Below are 20068 nucleotides of genomic sequence, written 5' to 3'. Positions count from 1 at the left end.
TTCTTTCCATTTTCTGTAATTCAATTCATACTCTCAACTCTTGGCCCGTCCTAACCGTGGCTGGTGAGTGCTTGGTTCCTACGGCCACCCCGGAGAGCAAGGTAGCAGTCAGTCCCAAACTCCCCTCCCTTAGCTGTTCCCACACTCCAAACAAGACCCCACCCATAAACCCAAATCCCACCCAAACTCCACCCACAAACCCAGCCCTTCACAGGAGATGAAAGACAAACAAACACACAGGTCATGGCAAGTCCTCTCAGCCAGAGTAAAGTCACCTGCTCAAGATAAGAGTGTTATCAGTCACATTTCTGCTGGGATTTGGAAAAGATGTGGTTAAAAAAAAAGAAAAAAAAGAAAAACGCACACACAAAAAAGGACAAACAGGAAGTGAGAGATGCAGGTGCACCATTGGACAAATATCTGCAAGCACATGCAAACTGTGTTTGTGTGCATGTGTTTTTGGGCATGCTAGTTCACTCATATTACAGACATACAGCCTTTGGTTCACGCACACTAGGGACTCTTATTTTGAAATGACGTAGACTTGGCTCTGTTACAATGCTCTAAAGTAGGCTATTTACCACGATGAAGGGTTTTGTATTGTAGAGGGGAGGAGGGCGGGCCGGAGGGCGGGCTGGGCTGGAATATGACGCACACCCAGTCCCCAATCAGCCAGATGGTGTACGCGAGGGATAAAGGCGGCCGGTTGACGATAGTTCGAGTGAGAGAGAGAATTACAGGCAGCTGCCCTGTGTGTGGTTATGTTTGTGTGTTTTTGGTTAAGGTGATCATTAAAATATTATTTATATTGTTAAGCCGGTTCTCGCTGCCACCTTTCACTTTAACCCCCTTACATTGGTGCCGAAACCCGGGAAGGAGGAGGGATGCCCGTCGCAGAGTCCTCGACACTGCCGTCCACCAAGGGACAGAGTAGCCCGACCACCCGGACACGGGGAACAGCTGCCGTTGGCGGGGCGAGTCGGGACTGGACTCCCTTACCGCCTGGCACGATGAAACCGCTGCCAGGGGCGGAGATGTGCCCTGCCATCCCCCAGAAATGCAGAGAGGTTGAGAGAAGACCGGCGTCCACGAGGGGAGGAGGGAAGCGACTTACCGACCGCCTGGAGCGGTTGGGCCACTGCCAGGGGCAGAGGAGTGTCTGTTAATAAATGTGTTGTATTTCCTTACTATTAAAGTCCAAAACTAAAAAATCCCAGATGCATTTTACTGTTCAACCAAAATCCCAAAATAAACCGAAAAAGATTTGGTGCATCCAGCTGGAGTTTTTACCGTAAACACACTAGGGACTCTTATTTTGAAATGGGGACTTGGCTCAGTTTCAATGATCTATAGTAAATTAGGCTATTTACTAAGATGAGAGGGTTCGTATTTATTTCCCCAGATGAGGTTTAATGAGGAATAAGGTTTATTACTTTTTACAAGATATACAGTTTGAGACCCGATGTATGTGCCGATGGGGGCATGTTTCATAAGACCCGTTTCATATGACGTCATAGTGTGACCCGCCGCCATTTTTGTGAACAAAATTCCATATTTCTTTAATGTGCTACGATGTCTGAATACTTTCTGAATGCACTGTATAGTACATATTTTAAGTGTATAATTTAAGTCAATAAACAACAAAATAATTTTTATTATTTTTTCACATCACCAGACGACAATGTAAAACACTAATATTCCTCGGTTGCTTTCTGTGTGTTCTTCATGATTTAAAACTACCTCTTACATTCATACAGACGGGATCATCACAGATGTCATGTAATAATTGGAGCAAATCAGAGCAGAAAACACCACAAACATTTTTAACTTCTGAATGAGAGATTTTACAGTGATGTACCGGTAGGCATGTGTACTCGCCGGTCACCCATCAGAGATAAATCATGGATAAAATATATATAAATGTAAGTGAAAGTCAAATTTGGCAGCATTTGTGCAGAACTAAGACCTGTATACACCTTTTCTGGGACTTTGCATGGATCAAAAGCATTTTTTTGTTTTGTCTTAGTAAACATTTTACCGGTGTTTTTCCATTCACTGCCATTGTTTTCTCCCTCTGATGGTCACAAATATGGCGGCTGCGGGGAAAATTGACGTCACTGAAACAGGTCAATAAAGACACTTGAAGTCATTTTATTTGCTTGCCCTTTCATCAATTTAGAACACTTGACAATCTAATCAAAATATGCATTAAATTGAGGATAAATATATGGATGAATATAGTCATTGATGAAAGATTTTGATAGAGCAAGAGTCATTTCACCTACAGGTGGTGCTGTTAAGCTGTAGAACCAAGCCGATCTAACTTCAGAGTCCTCCAGTGCTGACCACAGAAGTGCACGAAGGATTACAAACCAAAAAATATCTGCAAATATTGGCAGAGGTTTTTTGCTGACAACTGATAGTTACAAAAAGCAACTATCGGTACCGCTTAATCGGTAAAACTGATATATTGGTCTATCTCCAAATGGTACAGCCCTAAATATGAATGACTCCCTTGGTAGTGTATTTACTACCAAATAATAAAGCCTAGTCTATTATATTTATGGCCCAGCTGATTAAAGGTTTATTCAGAAGGTTTTAATTTTGGTGGTAGTGTGTTAATGGTGGCAAAACCTTTAAAACACAGAAAGATACTTCCTGTGTTAATAAAATGGATGGAAGTTTTTTTGACCAGTTTTCATGTGTGAAAGTACCTGATGACGTTCTAGTTTTACGGTTTCAAATACATGTTAAAAAAACATGCTCATCGATCTTTATTTCCTTTTGCATGACACAAAGTGTAAGACAAAAACATGCAATCCCCTGGAAAAAGTGTCTGTGAATACATAAAAACCACATGATTGCCTTGACTGTCTCTGGCTGGTTAATGCCAGCATGCCTACCTTGCTGGAAGATGGTCAGTGTGACAGAAGTGACCAGTTCAAACAGCGCTTTGATTGGAGGAAAATGATCCGTTTCACTGGCAAATATGTGCACCATCTGCAGGCAAACAAAACGCATCAAAAGAAAACACCTCCACAAACTGAAGCCTTTGAACGCTTACAAGCACAGAAATGCAGAAAGACTTTTCTGGAAAAGCTCACAATATTATTGCATGCATAAACACTTTGTGTGTGTGTACCTGGCGCGTTAAGTCCAGCGCAGACGCTTGTGGTATAGTACTGTACATCTGCCCCAGCATCTCACTCAACTGGGCCACCATGGGGGTAAATTCATGCAGAAGAGTTTTCACTGACTTCTCAAAGATAGCACACACTGCCTGAGAGAGTGAGAAAGAAAGAGGAAGTACTGAATCTCTCTAGCACACACATTTTTGTCCCAATCTGTTCTGTATTCCTCTATGGTGTTGCCAAGGTGTTTTCTGGTTGTTGCTAGAGCGCTAATAGTGGTTCTTTACTGGGCCAAATAAAACAAAGCCACCCCCAAGGTAAGACTATGGGACTGTTTAACCCATTTGAATGTGTATTCAAGTTCGTAGCACAATAAACTATAAATTAAGAATACATATTTGGTTACATTTAAAACTGACATCAAGCAGGTCACAATGCAGTCTTGGATTGGCTCGGAGTGGTGGTGGCCTAGTGGGCTAAAGCACATAACTGTTAATCAGAAGGTTGCTGGTTCGATCCCCATGGCCAGCACCATTGTGTCCTTGAGCAAGGCACTTAACTCCAGGTTGCTCAGGGGGGATTGTCCCTGTAATAAGTGCACTGTAAGTCGCTTTGGACAAAAGCATCTGTGTTCATGTACTTATATAGAGTATGTTTCTGCCTTTACGCTAACGCACTGCAAATGCACAGTACGGTTAAACAAGTTAAACATTCTTGCATTGCTGTGGCGGTAACAAACCTCAGTACTCAAGGGAGCAAAAGAGTTACCTTCAAAAGAAGTGAAGAGTTCACAATAACATCCGCTATAAGCGTCACTGCTGGCAACGCTTAATTCTGTTACATTATGAATTGACAGATTTTAAGAATTTTTGAGCGAAACATGCACGAAAACCAGCTTGCGTAGCTAGAAGCACCTGCATTCACCTACTTGCGTAGAGTATGTTTCGGCATTAATTTTGTTGCCTATTGTAAGGAATAGCCTTTTATGTGATGAATGTGTCTACGATACCTTAAAACATTGTCTTGGTAGGCAGCTCACTAGGGTTTGGAACGGTGTATAGTAGAAATCACCAACACAATAGGTAAAAGCAGACACAGAATAAGGACATGTGTGTATTTGAGATAAATCTTACCTCCACCACCTGTGAGTCATTGAGCCATTTACTGAGTACCATCTGTATCAGAGCAAAAACCTGTTGTAGCACCACCACCACCTAAACAAAACACAGAACACAGTATTACACATCTAACACAAGGAAACATCTGCCTCATCTGACAGTGGAGAGCAGGGGGGGGGCTTACAGGGTTGGGTCCTGTTTGCGGAGGGGCTGATTTGATAGGCGGGGCATTCTCTCCAGAGGACTCCTCCTGTTTTGTGATGTCCAGCGTGGTGAAGAGATTGGACAGCAGACCCAGGATATGGATAATGGCCAGTTTATTTGAGGGGTTTGGCTGAAACGAGAGACCAGAGACATAATAATTATTTATTGCCATTTATATATAGGATATTTCCAGTCCCCGAAGAAGACTGGTTATTGCTAGGGATACAACGGTTTAAATATTTTGGGCCCATACTAATATTTTGCCACTTACCTTTTCCTTGTCATACGATCACTGTTTTACTTTGGAATTATGTTTTAGAAATGTACAAAGAGGTACAGAAGATTTTTCACTTTTCTAACAAAAAATTATTTCTGTTAAACTTGGATTGGATCCGTTGAGCACATGGTCAATTTTGATCAATGGTCAATGAAAGACACATATAAAGATAAAAGGAAAAAAAAACTAAATATGACAACATGATAAATGATATGAAAATGTGTATTTGTTACTTCTAAAACATTTTTTGCACTTTGTTTTTTGACAGAAATGTCAACCACATCATGGAGAAGATAAAAGTTGAAATCAATGGGAAAAAAAACCTTTAAAATGCTGTATTACTATGGTATAATGGACAATGGATATGGCCATGCAGACCGCTAGAGGGCGCCGCTTGCTCACACAGCACTGACTGAGGTGCAGAATGCAGAAACGCAGCCTTTTAAGGTTTAGTAATCCTGCAAGGACAAATTGCGATTTCAATCTTAATTCAATCAATCATGGTGCATTAATCTTCAACATGTATCATCTTCTTCATGCCGGATCTTCTCTCAACCAAACTGACCCAGCTCTCCGTGCCAACCACAATCTGTCGGTGGATCAACAGCTTTCTGACAGATAAGCAGTAGCTAGTGAGACTGGGGACAATAACATCCGGGGCCCTCACTATTGGCACTGGTGCTCCTCAGGGATGCGTTCTCTCTCCACTGATCTTCTCCCTGAACACAAATGACTGCACTGCAAAGGACCTCACTGTCAAGCTCCCGAAGTTTGCAGATGACACCACGGTCATCGGCCTCATCTGTGACATCCCTCCCTCCCACCCCAGCAGCAGTGGAGTCATTCAGGTTCCTGGGCTCTACCATCTCTCAGGACATGTAGTGGGACACCCACATGGTCTCCATTGTGAAGAAGGCTCAGCAGAGGTTGTTCTTCCTTCACCAGCTGAGGCAGTTCAACCTGCCACTTGAGCTGCTGACACAGTTCTACTCAGCCATCATTGATTCTGTCCTTTGTACATCTATAACTGTCTGGTTTGGTTCAGCCACCAAATCAGACAGAAGGAAACTACAATGGACAGTCAGGACTGCTAAGAGGATTATTGGTGCCCCCCTGCCCACCCTACAAGACCTGAATGTCTCCAGAGTAAGGAAACGTGCAGGTAGAATCACTCTGGACCCCACACACCCTGCACACTGCCTCTCTAAACTTTTGCCCTCTGGCTGGCGCTACAGAGCAATCAGCGCCAGGATAACCAGGCACAAGAACAGTTTTTACCCTCAGGCCATTTCCCACATGAACAATTAAACTGCCTTCAGGACTCCCCTATAGTGCAATAATGTATAAATATGTCATGTACATATGGAAATTCAATAACTGTACATACCCCTTCCTTGATCATACATTACTACTTGCTCATGTGCATATGCTATTCTGATATATGCCTATTTATACTCTTACCTTGTTTTATATTCTGTGTCTCACCGTAATCTTCACTTGCTCATTTCTCTGATCACCAAAACAAATTTATTGTGTACATAAGCACATTTGGCAATAAAGCTCATTCTGATTCTGATTTTCTTAATGCACATCATACCGGTGTATCAGAAGTCAAATTCTGCTGGTTTCAAAGCATTTTGGATGGTTTCTCCCATCATTTATGATTGTTTTGCCACATTGACATAAGAACGAGAAAGAATAAAAATGAAATAAGACATGTTCTTAGGAATTCTAACACTTCTATTATCATCTCTGGATTTTGCATTCAAGTTCAGAGTTTTTACAAAGTGTTTTCATAATTAATAAAAGATCAACCATCAGTTTGTATATATATCGCCCTTTTATTCATCCTTATAAGCAATATGCTGATGGTTTTAATTTTTGTCAATAATTGGCCGATAAACATCAGCATCTGTTATTGCCTCACCAGGATGAATTGTTTATGCTGTATTCCTCATTTGTAAGTCACTTCGGATAAAAGCGTCTGCTAAATGGAAAAGTAAATGGCTCACAACAGCCTCTAGAAATACTAAAATGCACAATATGGTAACATCTTAGAAGTGAAACACCTTTTCATGTAGCTACAGTGTATATCACTGCACAGCACTGATAGAGGCCAACTATTTACCTAACTTTACATGCCAGGGTCTATATCTTCCAGTTTTATAGCATTTTAGTTTTTCAACGAAAACAGACATATTTTGTATTTCATGACAATTGTCTTATTTGTGTTTTTCTACCTTTAAAAATTCTACAATGTAGATAACATGCTGTTATTTTTCAGTACATGTGGGCAATCATATGTTAATGAGCTCATGACCATGCTGTCATAACCACAACGATTTCAAAATTAGACGTTTTTGCAATTTAGTTCAATAAATGGTCTGGGTCGGAAGATTTATGTAATTATAAAAGTTACAGTATTCTCTATATAACATAAACTACTTTAAATGAGCAAGAAAATATTGTTTTCCATGTTATGTCCCCTTTAATAATCTATTTATTTATCAAAGGAAATAAAATCTGAAATTTCAGTGGTGTAAAATAGTTTTACAGAAGCTAGCGTACACTCTGCAGCTGAGCTTCTGGGAACATGAGCAGTAATTTAAGAGTCGTTAAACAACCATTAGGCCCAAAGTCTAATTACTGCTGTTAACTCCATGACAACAGCTCAATGATTGGTGAAGAGAAAGAGAGAGTCACTACACTGTACTCTTTCCTTTATAACATCACACATGATCACAAAGAGAAAGAGAAGTTAATTAAACCTTAAATAAAGACGCAGATGCTAGAACAGGTGCCTTATTTTCCAAAGGTATATCTAGAAAAACGTAATACTACATATGTTATGCGATTTTACTATGGTTAACGTTTGTTCCTAGGCACAATATGAAGCGTTAACAATTCAACACCAACAACATGATCAAAGGCACCAATCTTTAACATATAAATAGATTAATCGTCCATAGTGTGATTTCTTTACATTTTCTACATTTTCATCAACTAGAAATGCTCCGACCAGGACTATTACAGCCAATATCGATCGCCGAACTTCTTGTCACTTGATCAGCCAATACCGATCATTTCACCTTGTAATCAAGATCTCTGTCATAACTGGCTATACAGTATGTACAGTTGAAGTCAGAAGTTTACATACACCTTAGGCAAATACATTTAAACTCAGTTTTTCACAATTCCTGACATTTAATCGTAGAAAACATTCCCTGTCTTAGGTCAGTTAGGATCACTTCTTTATTTTAAGAATGTGAAATGTCAGAATAATAGTATAGAGAATGATTTATATCAGTTTTTATTTCTTTCATCACATTCCCAGTGGGTCAGAAGTTTACATACACTTGTTAGTGCTTGGGAGCATTGCCTTTAAATTGTTTAACTTGGGTCAAATGTTTTGGGTATCCTTCCACAAGCTTCTCACAATAAGTTGCTCGAATTTTGGCCCATTCCTCCAGACAGAACTGGTGTAACTTGAGTCAGGTTTGTAGGCCTTGTTGCTCGCACAAGCTTTTTCAGTTCTGCCCAAAAAATATTGAGATCAGGGCTTTGAGATGGCCACTCCAATACCTTCACTTTGTTGTCCTAAAGCCATTCTGCCGTAACCGTGGAGGTATGCTTGGGGTCATTGTCCATTTGGAAGACCCATTTGCAACTAAGCTTTAACTTCCTATCTGATGTCTTGAAATGTTGTTTCAATACATCCAATATATATTTTTATGCTGGTTTTGGAGCAGTGGCTTCTTCTTTGCTGAGCAGCCTTTCAGGTTATGTCGATATAAGACTTGTTTTACTGTGGATCTAGATACTTGTCTAACTGTTTCCTCCAGCATCTTCACAAGGTCCTTTTCTGTTGTTCTAGGATTGATTTGTACTATTCGCACCAAACTACGTTCATCTCTAGGAGACAGAACGAGTCTCGTTCCTGAGCGGTACGATGGCTGCGCTGTCCCATGGTGTTTATACTCGTGTACTATTGTTTTTACAGATGAATGTGGTACCGATAGGTGTTCGGAAAATGCTCCCAAGAATGGACCAGACTTGTGGAGGTCCAAAATTATTTTCTGAGGTCTTGTCTGATTTCTTTTGATTTTCCCATGATGTCAAGCAAAGAGGTACTGAGTTTGAATGCATTAATAAATAAATAATATAAAAATGTTGCAGTGGTCTCTTAAGTTATTTGCAGAGCTATATGTTTTATTTGTTTGGAGAAGTTTTTGGACACCATGCATTATTTTTGTAATGCTATAACTTTTGATTGCTTTGTCTTATCAACGCAAATATTTTCCCAGGTACAGTTGACATGATTGGGAACAAAACAAAAGCAGTTTATCAGAGTCACCTTATTTACACACAGAGATCTATATATAATGTCAAAAAAGAAACAAAGTACACTTTTGACTTGATTTTTCAGCAGTTTCTTAGGATGAGAGTCTCAGAATGCATCATAATCTACATCATTCAAACATGTGAAAGGTTTTCTGGACAATGATACCAAACACTTGACCCTCCTTGTTTTATTGATTTTTTGTAGACTTATAAGCCTTTCATTTTGGGTATGCCACTGAAACACTAAATATTTAAAACACCTTCAGTGCTTAAAGTGTTATCACAGACTAGTTGACTAGTCATTCAAGCAACAGTCCACTTGTCGATTATGAAAATTGGAAAGTTTGCACATCCCTTGCACAAAAATGTAATACTAAGGGTTAACGGTTTGTTCAAATTCCTAAGCCTAATTATAAGCAATAGCAATATAAATAGCCTTTAAAGCAGTAGATGCATAAGATCTATGAGTGTTCAGAAATGTCCACACGTGGCCAAAGTCTGTCACCAGCAGGGGTCACTGTGTGAGCGCCTAATCACAGCCTGTTTACTGAGGCTGATGTAATGTCTTTCTGGGAAGGACCAGACAGTGAGAAAATATTTAAGAAAATGAAAATCAAAAATAGACATTCAGCATGTAGAAAGAGAGAGACAGAAAAGGAGTCCGCAAAAGGACAAACGAGAAGACAGAAATAGTTTTGATATACAGTACATGTTATTCCAAAACCATATGACTTATATTCATCTGATATTCGTTATTGGGTGAACTACTGTATTTTGTAGATAATGTAAATTTTAGGTGTACATGCCGGTGAAAGACCTTATGAATGTGATATTTGAATGTGCAGGTCTCTCTGTATATTTAAGCTCATATCTCCTGTGGTTTACTGTCTCAGTGCCCAGAGTAATGCCAATCTGGCCCTGCTGAGAAATGTTCCATCAAGCAGATGTAGGGTCTGTTCACACAGAAAAGTGCCAAACGAACACACAGATAAACAAACCCAACAGGCCAACAGCAGAGACCAGAGAGAGCATGTCAGCTGAGCGGCTTTATATCTTACCGTCTCCCCTGCTAGTTTCTCCAGCTGCTGAATGTACGGGGTGATCAAAGAGTGAAGGTTCCTCAAGATCTCCTCCACGGGTAATGCGGACAACAGAAAACCCAAAGCCTGCATCAACCACATACACTGACTCGTCTAGGACACAGTGAGAGAGGGGTACAGGTTTAATACAGTGTCCTAACCAGGAACGACGCAGCACATTTCCAGCATAGTTATTTTCTCCTCAGGAGATGAAAATCACAGCCAACCAAAATGTATGTCTGAAGCTGAACTGTGCCATTTTTGCACTGCTAAAAATAATAATAATGATTGTTTTCGACTATGCTGGTCACCCTTGCCCATCAAGATTTTCATTAAATATTAGCATCATATTGAAACCATCACAAAGAATAAACACAAACTCACCTTATGGATCTGTTTGATCAGCACTTCCTGTCATAAGAGAGAAAACAGATGGCAAGTCAGAGGAAGAAAACTGTAAAACTGTCCCATATAGGTGTATATCATCAGGCGATAGTGTGCTACCTGTGACACAGCGACTATATTGCTGGCGTATGGGGGCAAGTCAAATTTGCACTCTCTGCAGATCTTCTTTAGTGTGGAGACGCTGGAAACTGAAAGGTCTGGATTTCCCAATGCCTGCAAAACCAGCGGCAGAACACTGCTCAACATCACCGGATGATCCGCCAACCACTCTGCCAATGCTCCTACAAAGACAGAGAGAGATATAATAGTTAAGATCTGGGCTTGATCACAAATTCCATGGGTTTAAAAGTAAAACACTTACTAATATGAGTTAACATAGAACCAAGAAACAAATTACAAGCATGTGTGTGTGTGTAATATATATATATATATATATACACACACACATGCATACATACACAGTATGTAACAAAACTACAATATGTAACATAACATTAAACTAATTTAATTACTGGTCTTCACTGTATGATTTTAATACATTAATACAGTGTCAAGAAAAAGTATGTGAACCCTTTGGAATTACCTGGATTTTTGTATAAATGTAATTTAAAATCTGGTTTGATCTTCATCGAAGTTACAATAATGAACAAAAACAATCTGTTTTAATGAATAACATGCAACTTATTGTTCTTCTATTCTAACACGGGCCTACAGTTACTGCTCAATAAATCACAGCAGGTATTAAATGTAAGAGGATTTGCTTTGTCTAAAACTTAAAAATACAGTATTTGTTAAACATAATACAGTAGCACCCATTTCCAAACACACACACACACACCGATAGTGAACATGACCGTGTCGGCTAGCTGGACATTGTTGATATTGATTCTTGGGATGAGGCCGATCAGACCGGGTATGACATCGGAATAGTTCACGTCTATCGTTTCAGCAATGGACTGGAATCCATACAAGAGTGCTTCTGTGTGCTGGAACAAAACATACATAACGTTTAATAAAAAAAAAGAGAAATGTAACAGAAAAGGAAACAGAAATGTACATATATGCATTCAAGCATTCAATCAAACAGTGAAGCGAATAAAAACTGTAGATTAAAGCAGCAATTTTCATACCTGCCATGATGTCGTTTGCTCTGTGTCGGTAAGGACTCGTCCCAGTTTGTCATACAGGTTACTGAGTAATTCAGCTCCAAGCATCTCATAGACATACATCAGTGTGTCTGAAATGTCCACCCTAAAGGAGCAGAGGTCAGGTCAAATGTCACAGAAATTCAGCAGTAAACAAAATTACAAAAAGTTTCCATAAAAAACAAGCCAAAAAATACACATACACTTAATAAAGACAACCATTATGTCCATTGTGCCAAATCAGCAAAGTCCAACATAAAACTGCTGAGTCTAAAATATGTTTTGACAGGCCCATAAGAACGCATGCACATGCACGCACGCACGCGCACGCACGCACACGCACACACCTGTAGATCCTGAACTGTTCTTTCTCATCTGATGACCAGGAAGCGTACTCCTCATCTGTAGGGAACTGAGCTTTATGGAGCAAAACATCTACAAGCTGGAAATACACAGGCCTGTAGACCTGCAGATACACGGCTTGCTTCTCTGCCTCAAATGACATGATGTCATCCTAAAACACACCAGACATCAAATACACACTATACAACTGTTTATCTTCTATAAGAGCATGTGTAAAGACATAAATGAAGTGGTTTTCTCCAGAAGAGTGAAAAGTGCAATTTCATCCCTTAAAAGTCAACACAAAATCAAAACTAACGATTCATCAGTGTATGTTATGCCAACCAAAATGTTTGTCTTTGTATTCTTTAAATTAAATAGTTTTAAAATGTAATTTGAGAGGTGATGCCCACCTGTAGTGTGTACCAGAATGTGAGTGTGAGAGAGCTGGTGGTCTCGTTGACGGGGTAGTGCCCAGGGATGCCCGTACAGAACATGATCATGTTCACCAATGCCAGGAAACTCTGCCAGTGCTCCACCTGCTCCAGCAGAGCTCTGAAAGAGAAGAAAGACCTTCAACATACAGGAAGACAATCACCAGAACTTCCTGAAAATAATTAGAATTAGGGATGCACAATATATCGATGAACATATCAGTATCATCCAAAAATATCTCAAATTGTTTAACATTTGTGCGTCAATTTAAAGAAGTTACTCAGAGGTCCTTAGAAAATGTCCATAAAAATATTAAATATTAACCCTTCTAAGTCGACTGACGATCCAGAGCGTCAAAGTGCGCACCTCTGACATATCTATTAATAACTTCGGAATGGATCAAGGTATTAACTTACTTTTTTTTTTGTTGTTTTTTATGAAAAAGCTGACATTCGTCTGCATAGACTGTGTTGACTTCCACGAATGATAAGCCTTCCGTATTTTAGTGCAAATCTATAGCATTATTATTATAGATTTTACCGCAAAACAAAGACATTGTACTTTATTTTATCTAATGATATAAAACGCTGTTGGTGTGTGTAAACCAATCAAAGACCTGTGTGTGTGTGAACCAATCACAGAGCTGTGTGTGTGTGTGTGTGTGTGTACCAATCACAGACCAAAAGCAAAGAATGACATGGTCAGATGTCATTGGAGTAAAAGGGGGGAGGGGTGTGAAATTCCTTTCAGCCAAGTGTGGCAGAGAATGACTGATGAAAAGCACATCAATCAGTGGTGCAACAGTTCCATCTTGTGGCGTTTTTGGATATTACTCCATTTATACAGCTTCTTATTCCATTCACATGAACGGTTTTTTCCCTATTATATTTTCTTATGTTTTTCAACCAAAAAAAAAACTTATGGTGACTATAGTCACAGAAATGTAAATAGTTGTTTTGTTTCTTTATATTTTTTCACCCAATTTCTTTTGAAGTTGTTCTAAAGCCTTTGAGGAATAAATATTTGTTGTAAAATTCATTATTCATTTATGTTTAATATTTTTTATATAATAAAAACAACAAAATTGAATATCCGCTTTTTGTATTTTTTGGTGATATATCACATCAGAACATGTAAAATTTCTCAAGAAGTGTATTTACAATGCATCCACATTGTAGATGAGAATCTACAGAATCCAGAAATATGACTCTCTTCACTCTGCTATGAAAATTGACCATTCCAGAAGCCAAAATATCAAAATAATGCCAGGCGGACTTAAGACCCCTTAGACCTTGGAGGGTTAATATTATTTCCCATTTTCACTGACTAACCGTACGTTCACACCAGAGGCGGCGAGAGCGTCAAATCGACCGGAAGTCATTCATTTTCAATGACAGCCAGCGTCTCTCGGCGGCGAGAAGCGGCGCGGCGAGTCTTGGGCGGCGTGAGCGCCAGATGGAAGTTCAAGTGCAGTCAACATTATGGTAATGAGCTGTGACGCCGGTTCGGCGGCAACCTATTGGAATATAGAAGTGCTCCGCTGTAGCGAAGTCTAGAGAACATAACCGTGTAAACTTTGGTTCCCACCAAACATTCGTTCCGAAGATAAAATGGAGAAACGAATTATTGCCGTGACGGGGTTCCCTGTAATATATGACCAAGACCACAGTTTTTATTACAAATGTATTTTATTTTGATAACAAACAACTGTAATTTTAATTACTTTCTGCCATCGATCGATTTCTTATTTTCACATTTTAAAGAGTTCATGAGTATATACGCTACTTGTGATCGGTCGGCAAAAAGTAAATGGTCGACATGTCTGGATGTTTAAATTGCGGCCCCCTTTAAATATAGTTCACAAAACAAAGCATTCTGAACAAACGTTGCCGCCTATTTCAGAGCGTCCACGAGCGTCCTTGAGCGTCGAAGGCAGGGCAGCCAGAGCGAATTTGGACGCTCTCGCCGCTTCTGGTGTGAACGTACAGTAAGATTTTCTTTCCAACATCAGTCCTGATCATAACTACCAAATATGCATTAATTTTCAGGATTTTAACCTTTTGAATGCTAGTTTGTTTACATAAATGCCACTGTTGTTTTTTTACACACACACACACACACACACACACACACACACCCACACACACACACACACCCACACACACCCACACCCAAAACACACTCTGACAACAAACACACCCACACAATTGGCCTGCAGTCTCTATAATACAGCAAACAGAAAATAGGGAAAAAGCATGTATTTGCTCCATAGGCTAAACATGAGAACAATCTATTTATCTCAGCCATCTGGTGGAATATATATTTTTTTTTTAATTTTGAAGCCAGTGCTCCGGAATGAAAGCACAATATCATAGAATTCATAATTGTATGTTTTAATGGGACTAGGATCAAATATTGCAGCTTTTCCTCCCCAATTTGGAATGCCCATTTCCCAAAGTGCTCAAAGTCCTCATGGTGGTGACTCGCCTCAATCCGGGTGGCAGAGGATGAATCTGTTTCCTGAGACTGTCAATCCATGCATCTTATCACGTGGATTGTTGAGCGCGTTACTGTGGAGACCTAGCACTTGTGAAGGCTTTACGCTATTCTCCACGGCATCCACGTACAACTCACCATGCAGAGAACCACATTATAGTGACCACGAGGAGGTTAACCCAACATGACTCTACCCACCTTAGCAACCAGGCCAATTGGTTGCTTAGGAAGCCTGATTGGAGTCACTCAGCATGCCCTGGATTTGAACTTGCGACTCCAGGTGTGGTAGTCAGCGTCTTTACTCGCTGCTACCCAGGCCCCCAAATATTGCAGTTTTAATGGGTTTCAAAGGGGACATTTTTGTCCTTAAGTTGCAGAGTGTAAATATTTTGTGTACACAGTGTGTTATAGGAACTGAGATTGAAATATCAAAATTCCCCCGAAAATACACACCTTTGGCAAAATTTATACCGTTGGTATTACACAGCCAAAATGATCGAAAAAACTAAAATTATAAAGACAAAAATGTCCCGAAGGTCACACAAAGGTTAAAATTATCCATATAAGTTTAAGACGATCTTAGAAAAATAATAAAACATCATCTAGCTCATAAACTGTCAGGAATGAGTGTCAGTGTATTTGTACCTCGAATGGTTCTCTCCCAGAGAGACGGCGATTCGACAGATGCCGTGTGTCGTCTCCATATCTCCATTCTGTACAGCGTCTCGCAACTGTTCCTGCAGCTGTAGAACCTGCGGCACCAGCTTTAGCAACGTATTCACATGCCTGAAACATACATATGAAACAGTCAAAATCACAGATCTCAGACGGATTACTATACTATAAAGTACAAATTGTAATGTCTATACAAAATGTCAATACAGGCAATGTTTCAGGGCTTCAATTTCTAAAAAATACTTCGACAACATGAAACAACATTCGCAACACATTCAAGTTTCAGAATGTGGCATATTTCTGAGTAAAAATATTCAGTGGGAGATAATGGAGGCAACCAGCAAAAACGAAGGATTGTGAGGTTGTAAATAATATAAAATAACAGCTAGATTGCGCTTTTCTTCTCTGGCAAAATCATTAAGCACAACTCTCTGCATTGCTCTCAATAACAGAACTAGTATTTCAATTGTAAACGAATCAGGGTTTTTGAACTAACTTTTAAGTAAACAAATCGTTCTTGTTCAATTTAATTGTTTCTAGTGATACATTGATGTATCGGCTGGAGATATTTAATGGCCAATTATTGACCAAATTAAAAACATTGATACCATCGGCGTGAAAAACTAAAATAATGAAAATAAAGCAATGGTTTATTTATAATTAATTAGTAACACACTTTGTAAAAGCTCTGAATTCAACTGCACAATCCAGAAATAATAATAGCCACAATATGTAAAACGGATGGCACTCCTTAAAGCATGCAATATTTATTTTTATTTTCTCAATATTTTTATTTTCCTGTTCTCACAGTAATGCTGAAAAACCGCCATAAACAGACGTGACAGTTGTGAAAACGGCACTTACCTATAGGATACATAATGAGGTAAACCATTCAAAACTCTTTGAAACCAGCAGACTTCTTAGATATTAGTATGATACTCATTAATGCTGCATGACTGACTGAACTATATAGAAACTAAACCTTCAAAGGCTGCGTTTTAAAATACAGTCTGCATTCGAGTGCTTCAGCCAGCGCTATGTAAGCAAGCGGCGCCCTCTAACGGTCTAGACAGCATTATCAAATATCCATTATTCCAATAAAAACAGAATTTAAAAAGGGGTTTTGTGCCTTTGGTTAAAAAGTTTTATTTTTCCATGATGTGGTTGAGATTTCCGTGGAATTTCCCAACATAAGCATAGTATGAATCTGTAATGTTCTAGGATTTGTTTATAACACACACAATGAACATCAATCCTCTCTTCCAAACACAGAAACATTTCATTCTCATTCATTTGTTTACTGCAGTTATCTCATTTCCACAACTAATGTTATTTACTTAACACTGTCTCAGTGGTTCTGGAACAATCTGTCCTCCCTCTCCCTCTCTCTCGCTCACTCTCTCGCTCACTCTCTCGCCTCTCTCGCTCACTCTCTCGCTCTCTCATGTCATCCTCATCTTGGTGTCAACAGCAGGAAGGACACACGAGTGAAAATGCTAACGAGTAGCGGATAAAGAAAAGCTATGAACACCAGCTCATTACGGACACATCACTGGCACGTCTGAGCATCAGAGATCACAGATGTATGGTATAATGGCACAAATGTGCAATTAAGTCCTAATGACACAGTCTGGGGCACTGAAGCATATCTACAGGACTGAAAACACCACCACGCATTTAAACACAATCTCTTCCAGTGAATCCCACAAAAACCATCAAGAAACGTCTGGATGATATTTACCATAGAATACATTTTTTTTTATAAAATAAATAATATTTTTCGCCTATTTTAGAACCATTAAGACTTTTGCGTTGTGACATTTGTTTCTGACAATTAAGTACATTTTCCCTTCAAATTCTAATTTCTGTTGCTGTCAAATTAAAATTAGAACATTTGTCGAGATAAAGATAAAAAATATTTATGTTGTCAAGCCGGTTCTCGACACCTCCTTTCCATTGAACAACGTTACACTGGTGCCGAAATCCGAGAAGGAGGAGGGATACGCCTTAGTAGATTTCTCGCCACTACTGTCCACCCCAACGGAGCAGCCACGGCCATCTGCCGGGGGACGAGAAGCCCGGCCGCCTGGAAGCGGAGGTCTGCCTCCGATCCGCCCAGTGAGACGTGGCTGTCGTCCGTTAGAGGGTGGAGGAGTGGCCGAGGAACAAGTTACGGCATATCGGAGAACTGGCGAGTACGTTTTTTTTTTTCCATCTCTCTCTCTACTCTCACTGCAGCTCAGCGTTGGCCTTTTCCCTCTCATTTAAATTTTACAGTGTTTTTTTGGGGGGTACTGCACTGTTACAGGAAGTGCCCCCCATTTGTATTATTTCTGTTTCCCTCCCCTTGTCCCCTTCCTCATCCAGGTAGACGGGATGACCTGCCGGCAGACGGGGCGAAAGGCACGGCCCTCCCCAGAGAAAGAGGGGGGGTTTACGTCATGCCGGGGGCTCCCCAGCCTGAGAGAACGAGGGAGGAATGTGGCAGAGCGGAGGACGGGGCTGGGTCGTAATTTTACACACCCGGTCCCTTATCAGGGTAATTAAGCCTCCGTGAGGGATAACGGCCGACTGCGGAGGATAGTGCGAGAGAGAGAGAGATTGTTTTCGGACATGTCAGTCATGTGTGCGTGTGTGTGTGTGTTTAAGTTAATCATTAAAATATAATTTATATCGTCAAGCCGGTTCTCGCCTCCTGCTTTCCATTAACTGCTTTACACAGTGCATTCAACTTTTGGATGTGTGCAAAGCACTGACGATGACTTCAGGCCACTTGCATTCTTGTGCTAAAAAAGGCTAGATGCAGCGTTGGGCTGGACGATTAATCGAAACCAAAATTCAGAACCTCTAACCGACATAATTTTCCCATGTCGGCTATTTTGCTTTTTTAATCCCGTTACTACTTTCCCCTTAAAAACATACTACCGGCACGTGTCTCAGCCACGTCCAGTCAGCGGCATGGAAGCGAACTCAAACACAGAGTCAACCGAGCAACAGCAGCAGTGTCTGTCGTTTGGACACATTTTGGCATAAGTAAAGAAGACACCGAACAAAACAAAGTCTAATGTAAACACTGCAGAAAAAACGTTTCAACGACCAAAGGTAATACCACCAATCTGTTTCAACACTTGGAGCACAATCACATTACTGTGAGAGACTGACAAGCGCCCAGCAACAAGTGCCTCCACAAAGCATGCATCAATAACACAAGCATTTACAAATGCTACACAATATGAAAAGGATTCAAGAAGATGGAAAGAAATAACTGACACCATTTGTTACTACATCGTGTACGATATGGCTCCCATAGCTACAGTGGAGCGCAGTGGGTTTAAACACCTCGTTAAAACTCTCGGCAGAAGATACACTGTGATCCATCGTGACCATATTTTTCCCAGACTGCGTTACCTCAGATCCTGCCTGAAAAAAGAAAAGGTAAACATGCTAGTGTTTCTTAGTAAGAACCTAGAGTATATACACTTGCATATAGAGTGACAGGACAAGATCACAGAGGAAGATCACATGCAACAGTGATCATGAGTCAGATTCACATCTGTAACGCTATGAGCACACAGCCTGCTGATCCATTAGAGGTGCCCTGTCCCAGCCCTGCTCTCAATCAGCAGTGTTCGATTTACATTTTAGCACATGGCATTATTTTAAATATTCCTTTACAGGAGATGCAAGTTATTATTTTCTACTTTTGATATGGCAATATTTAAAATCATTTATTTCTTTGCAAAAAAAAAAAGCTATTTATTTTCTACTTTTTTAGGAAACTTGCTTTTTACACAAACTGAAATCTCATTTCAAGCAATGTGTGCTTTGATTTCTATTGTTCGAAATAACCATAAATAGTTTGTTGTTCCTTCAATTATTTTAAAATCACAGAGATAAGAAATGCACTTTCAATAGAAAAAAATACCCCACCTTTAATAGTTTGAGCATATTTACAGTACAAACCTTGTCAGTGAACTTTGAGGGGAAAAAAAAAAACACAAAAAAACAAAGCAAAAAAACAAAAAATAATCGTTCATTATTCGTAATCATTTACATTTATGCATTTGGCAGACACTTTTATCCAAAGCGACTTACAGCGCACTTATTACAGGGACAATCCCCCCAGAGCAACCTGGAGTTAAGTGTCTTGCTCAAGGACACAATGGTGGTGGCTGTGGGGATCGAACCAGCGACCTTCTGATTACCAGTTACACTCACCTAGAACTTTATTAGGAACAGTATGGTCCTAAAAATAGTTCCCAATATGGTCTTCTGCTGTCGTAGCCCATTCGCCTCAAGGTTCGATGTGTTTGCATTCTTAGATGCTATTCTGCACACTACAAATGTACAGAGTGGTTATCTGAGTTACTGTAGCCTTTCTGTCAGCTCAAACCTGTCTGGCCATTCTCCGTTGACCTTT

General features: G+C 39.9%; 1 protein-coding gene across 2 annotated transcripts in view; it reads right to left on the bottom strand.

Moving 5' to 3' along the window:
* ipo13b (importin 13b) overlaps positions 1 to 20068 on the bottom strand; it is a 64414-nt gene that overhangs the window by 14101 nt on the left and 30245 nt on the right. For both annotated transcript variants that reach the window (XR_007967955.1, XM_052096186.1), the window contains exons 4-15: positions 15619 to 15759; positions 12456 to 12597; positions 12048 to 12214; positions 11686 to 11806; positions 11394 to 11541; positions 10655 to 10836; positions 10535 to 10561; positions 10130 to 10264; positions 4434 to 4583; positions 4265 to 4345; positions 3143 to 3280; positions 2904 to 3000 (exon numbers count right to left, since the gene is read on the bottom strand). Coding sequence is in view for 1 of the 2 variants with exons in the window: in XM_052096186.1 (XP_051952146.1) it covers positions 2904 to 3000; positions 3143 to 3280; positions 4265 to 4345; positions 4434 to 4583; positions 10130 to 10264; positions 10535 to 10561; positions 10655 to 10836; positions 11394 to 11541; positions 11686 to 11806; positions 12048 to 12214; positions 12456 to 12597; positions 15619 to 15759 (1529 nt within the window). In the remaining variant the exon portion in view is untranslated. The remainder of the gene's footprint in view (positions 1 to 2903; positions 3001 to 3142; positions 3281 to 4264; positions 4346 to 4433; positions 4584 to 10129; positions 10265 to 10534; positions 10562 to 10654; positions 10837 to 11393; positions 11542 to 11685; positions 11807 to 12047; positions 12215 to 12455; positions 12598 to 15618; positions 15760 to 20068) is intronic.

The sequence above is a fragment of the Xyrauchen texanus genome, chromosome 28 (genome assembly GCF_025860055.1).
Source record: "Xyrauchen texanus isolate HMW12.3.18 chromosome 28, RBS_HiC_50CHRs, whole genome shotgun sequence".
Lineage (NCBI taxonomy): Eukaryota > Metazoa > Chordata > Actinopteri > Cypriniformes > Catostomidae > Xyrauchen > Xyrauchen texanus.
This window is presented reverse-complemented; position numbering and strand designations above follow the sequence as displayed.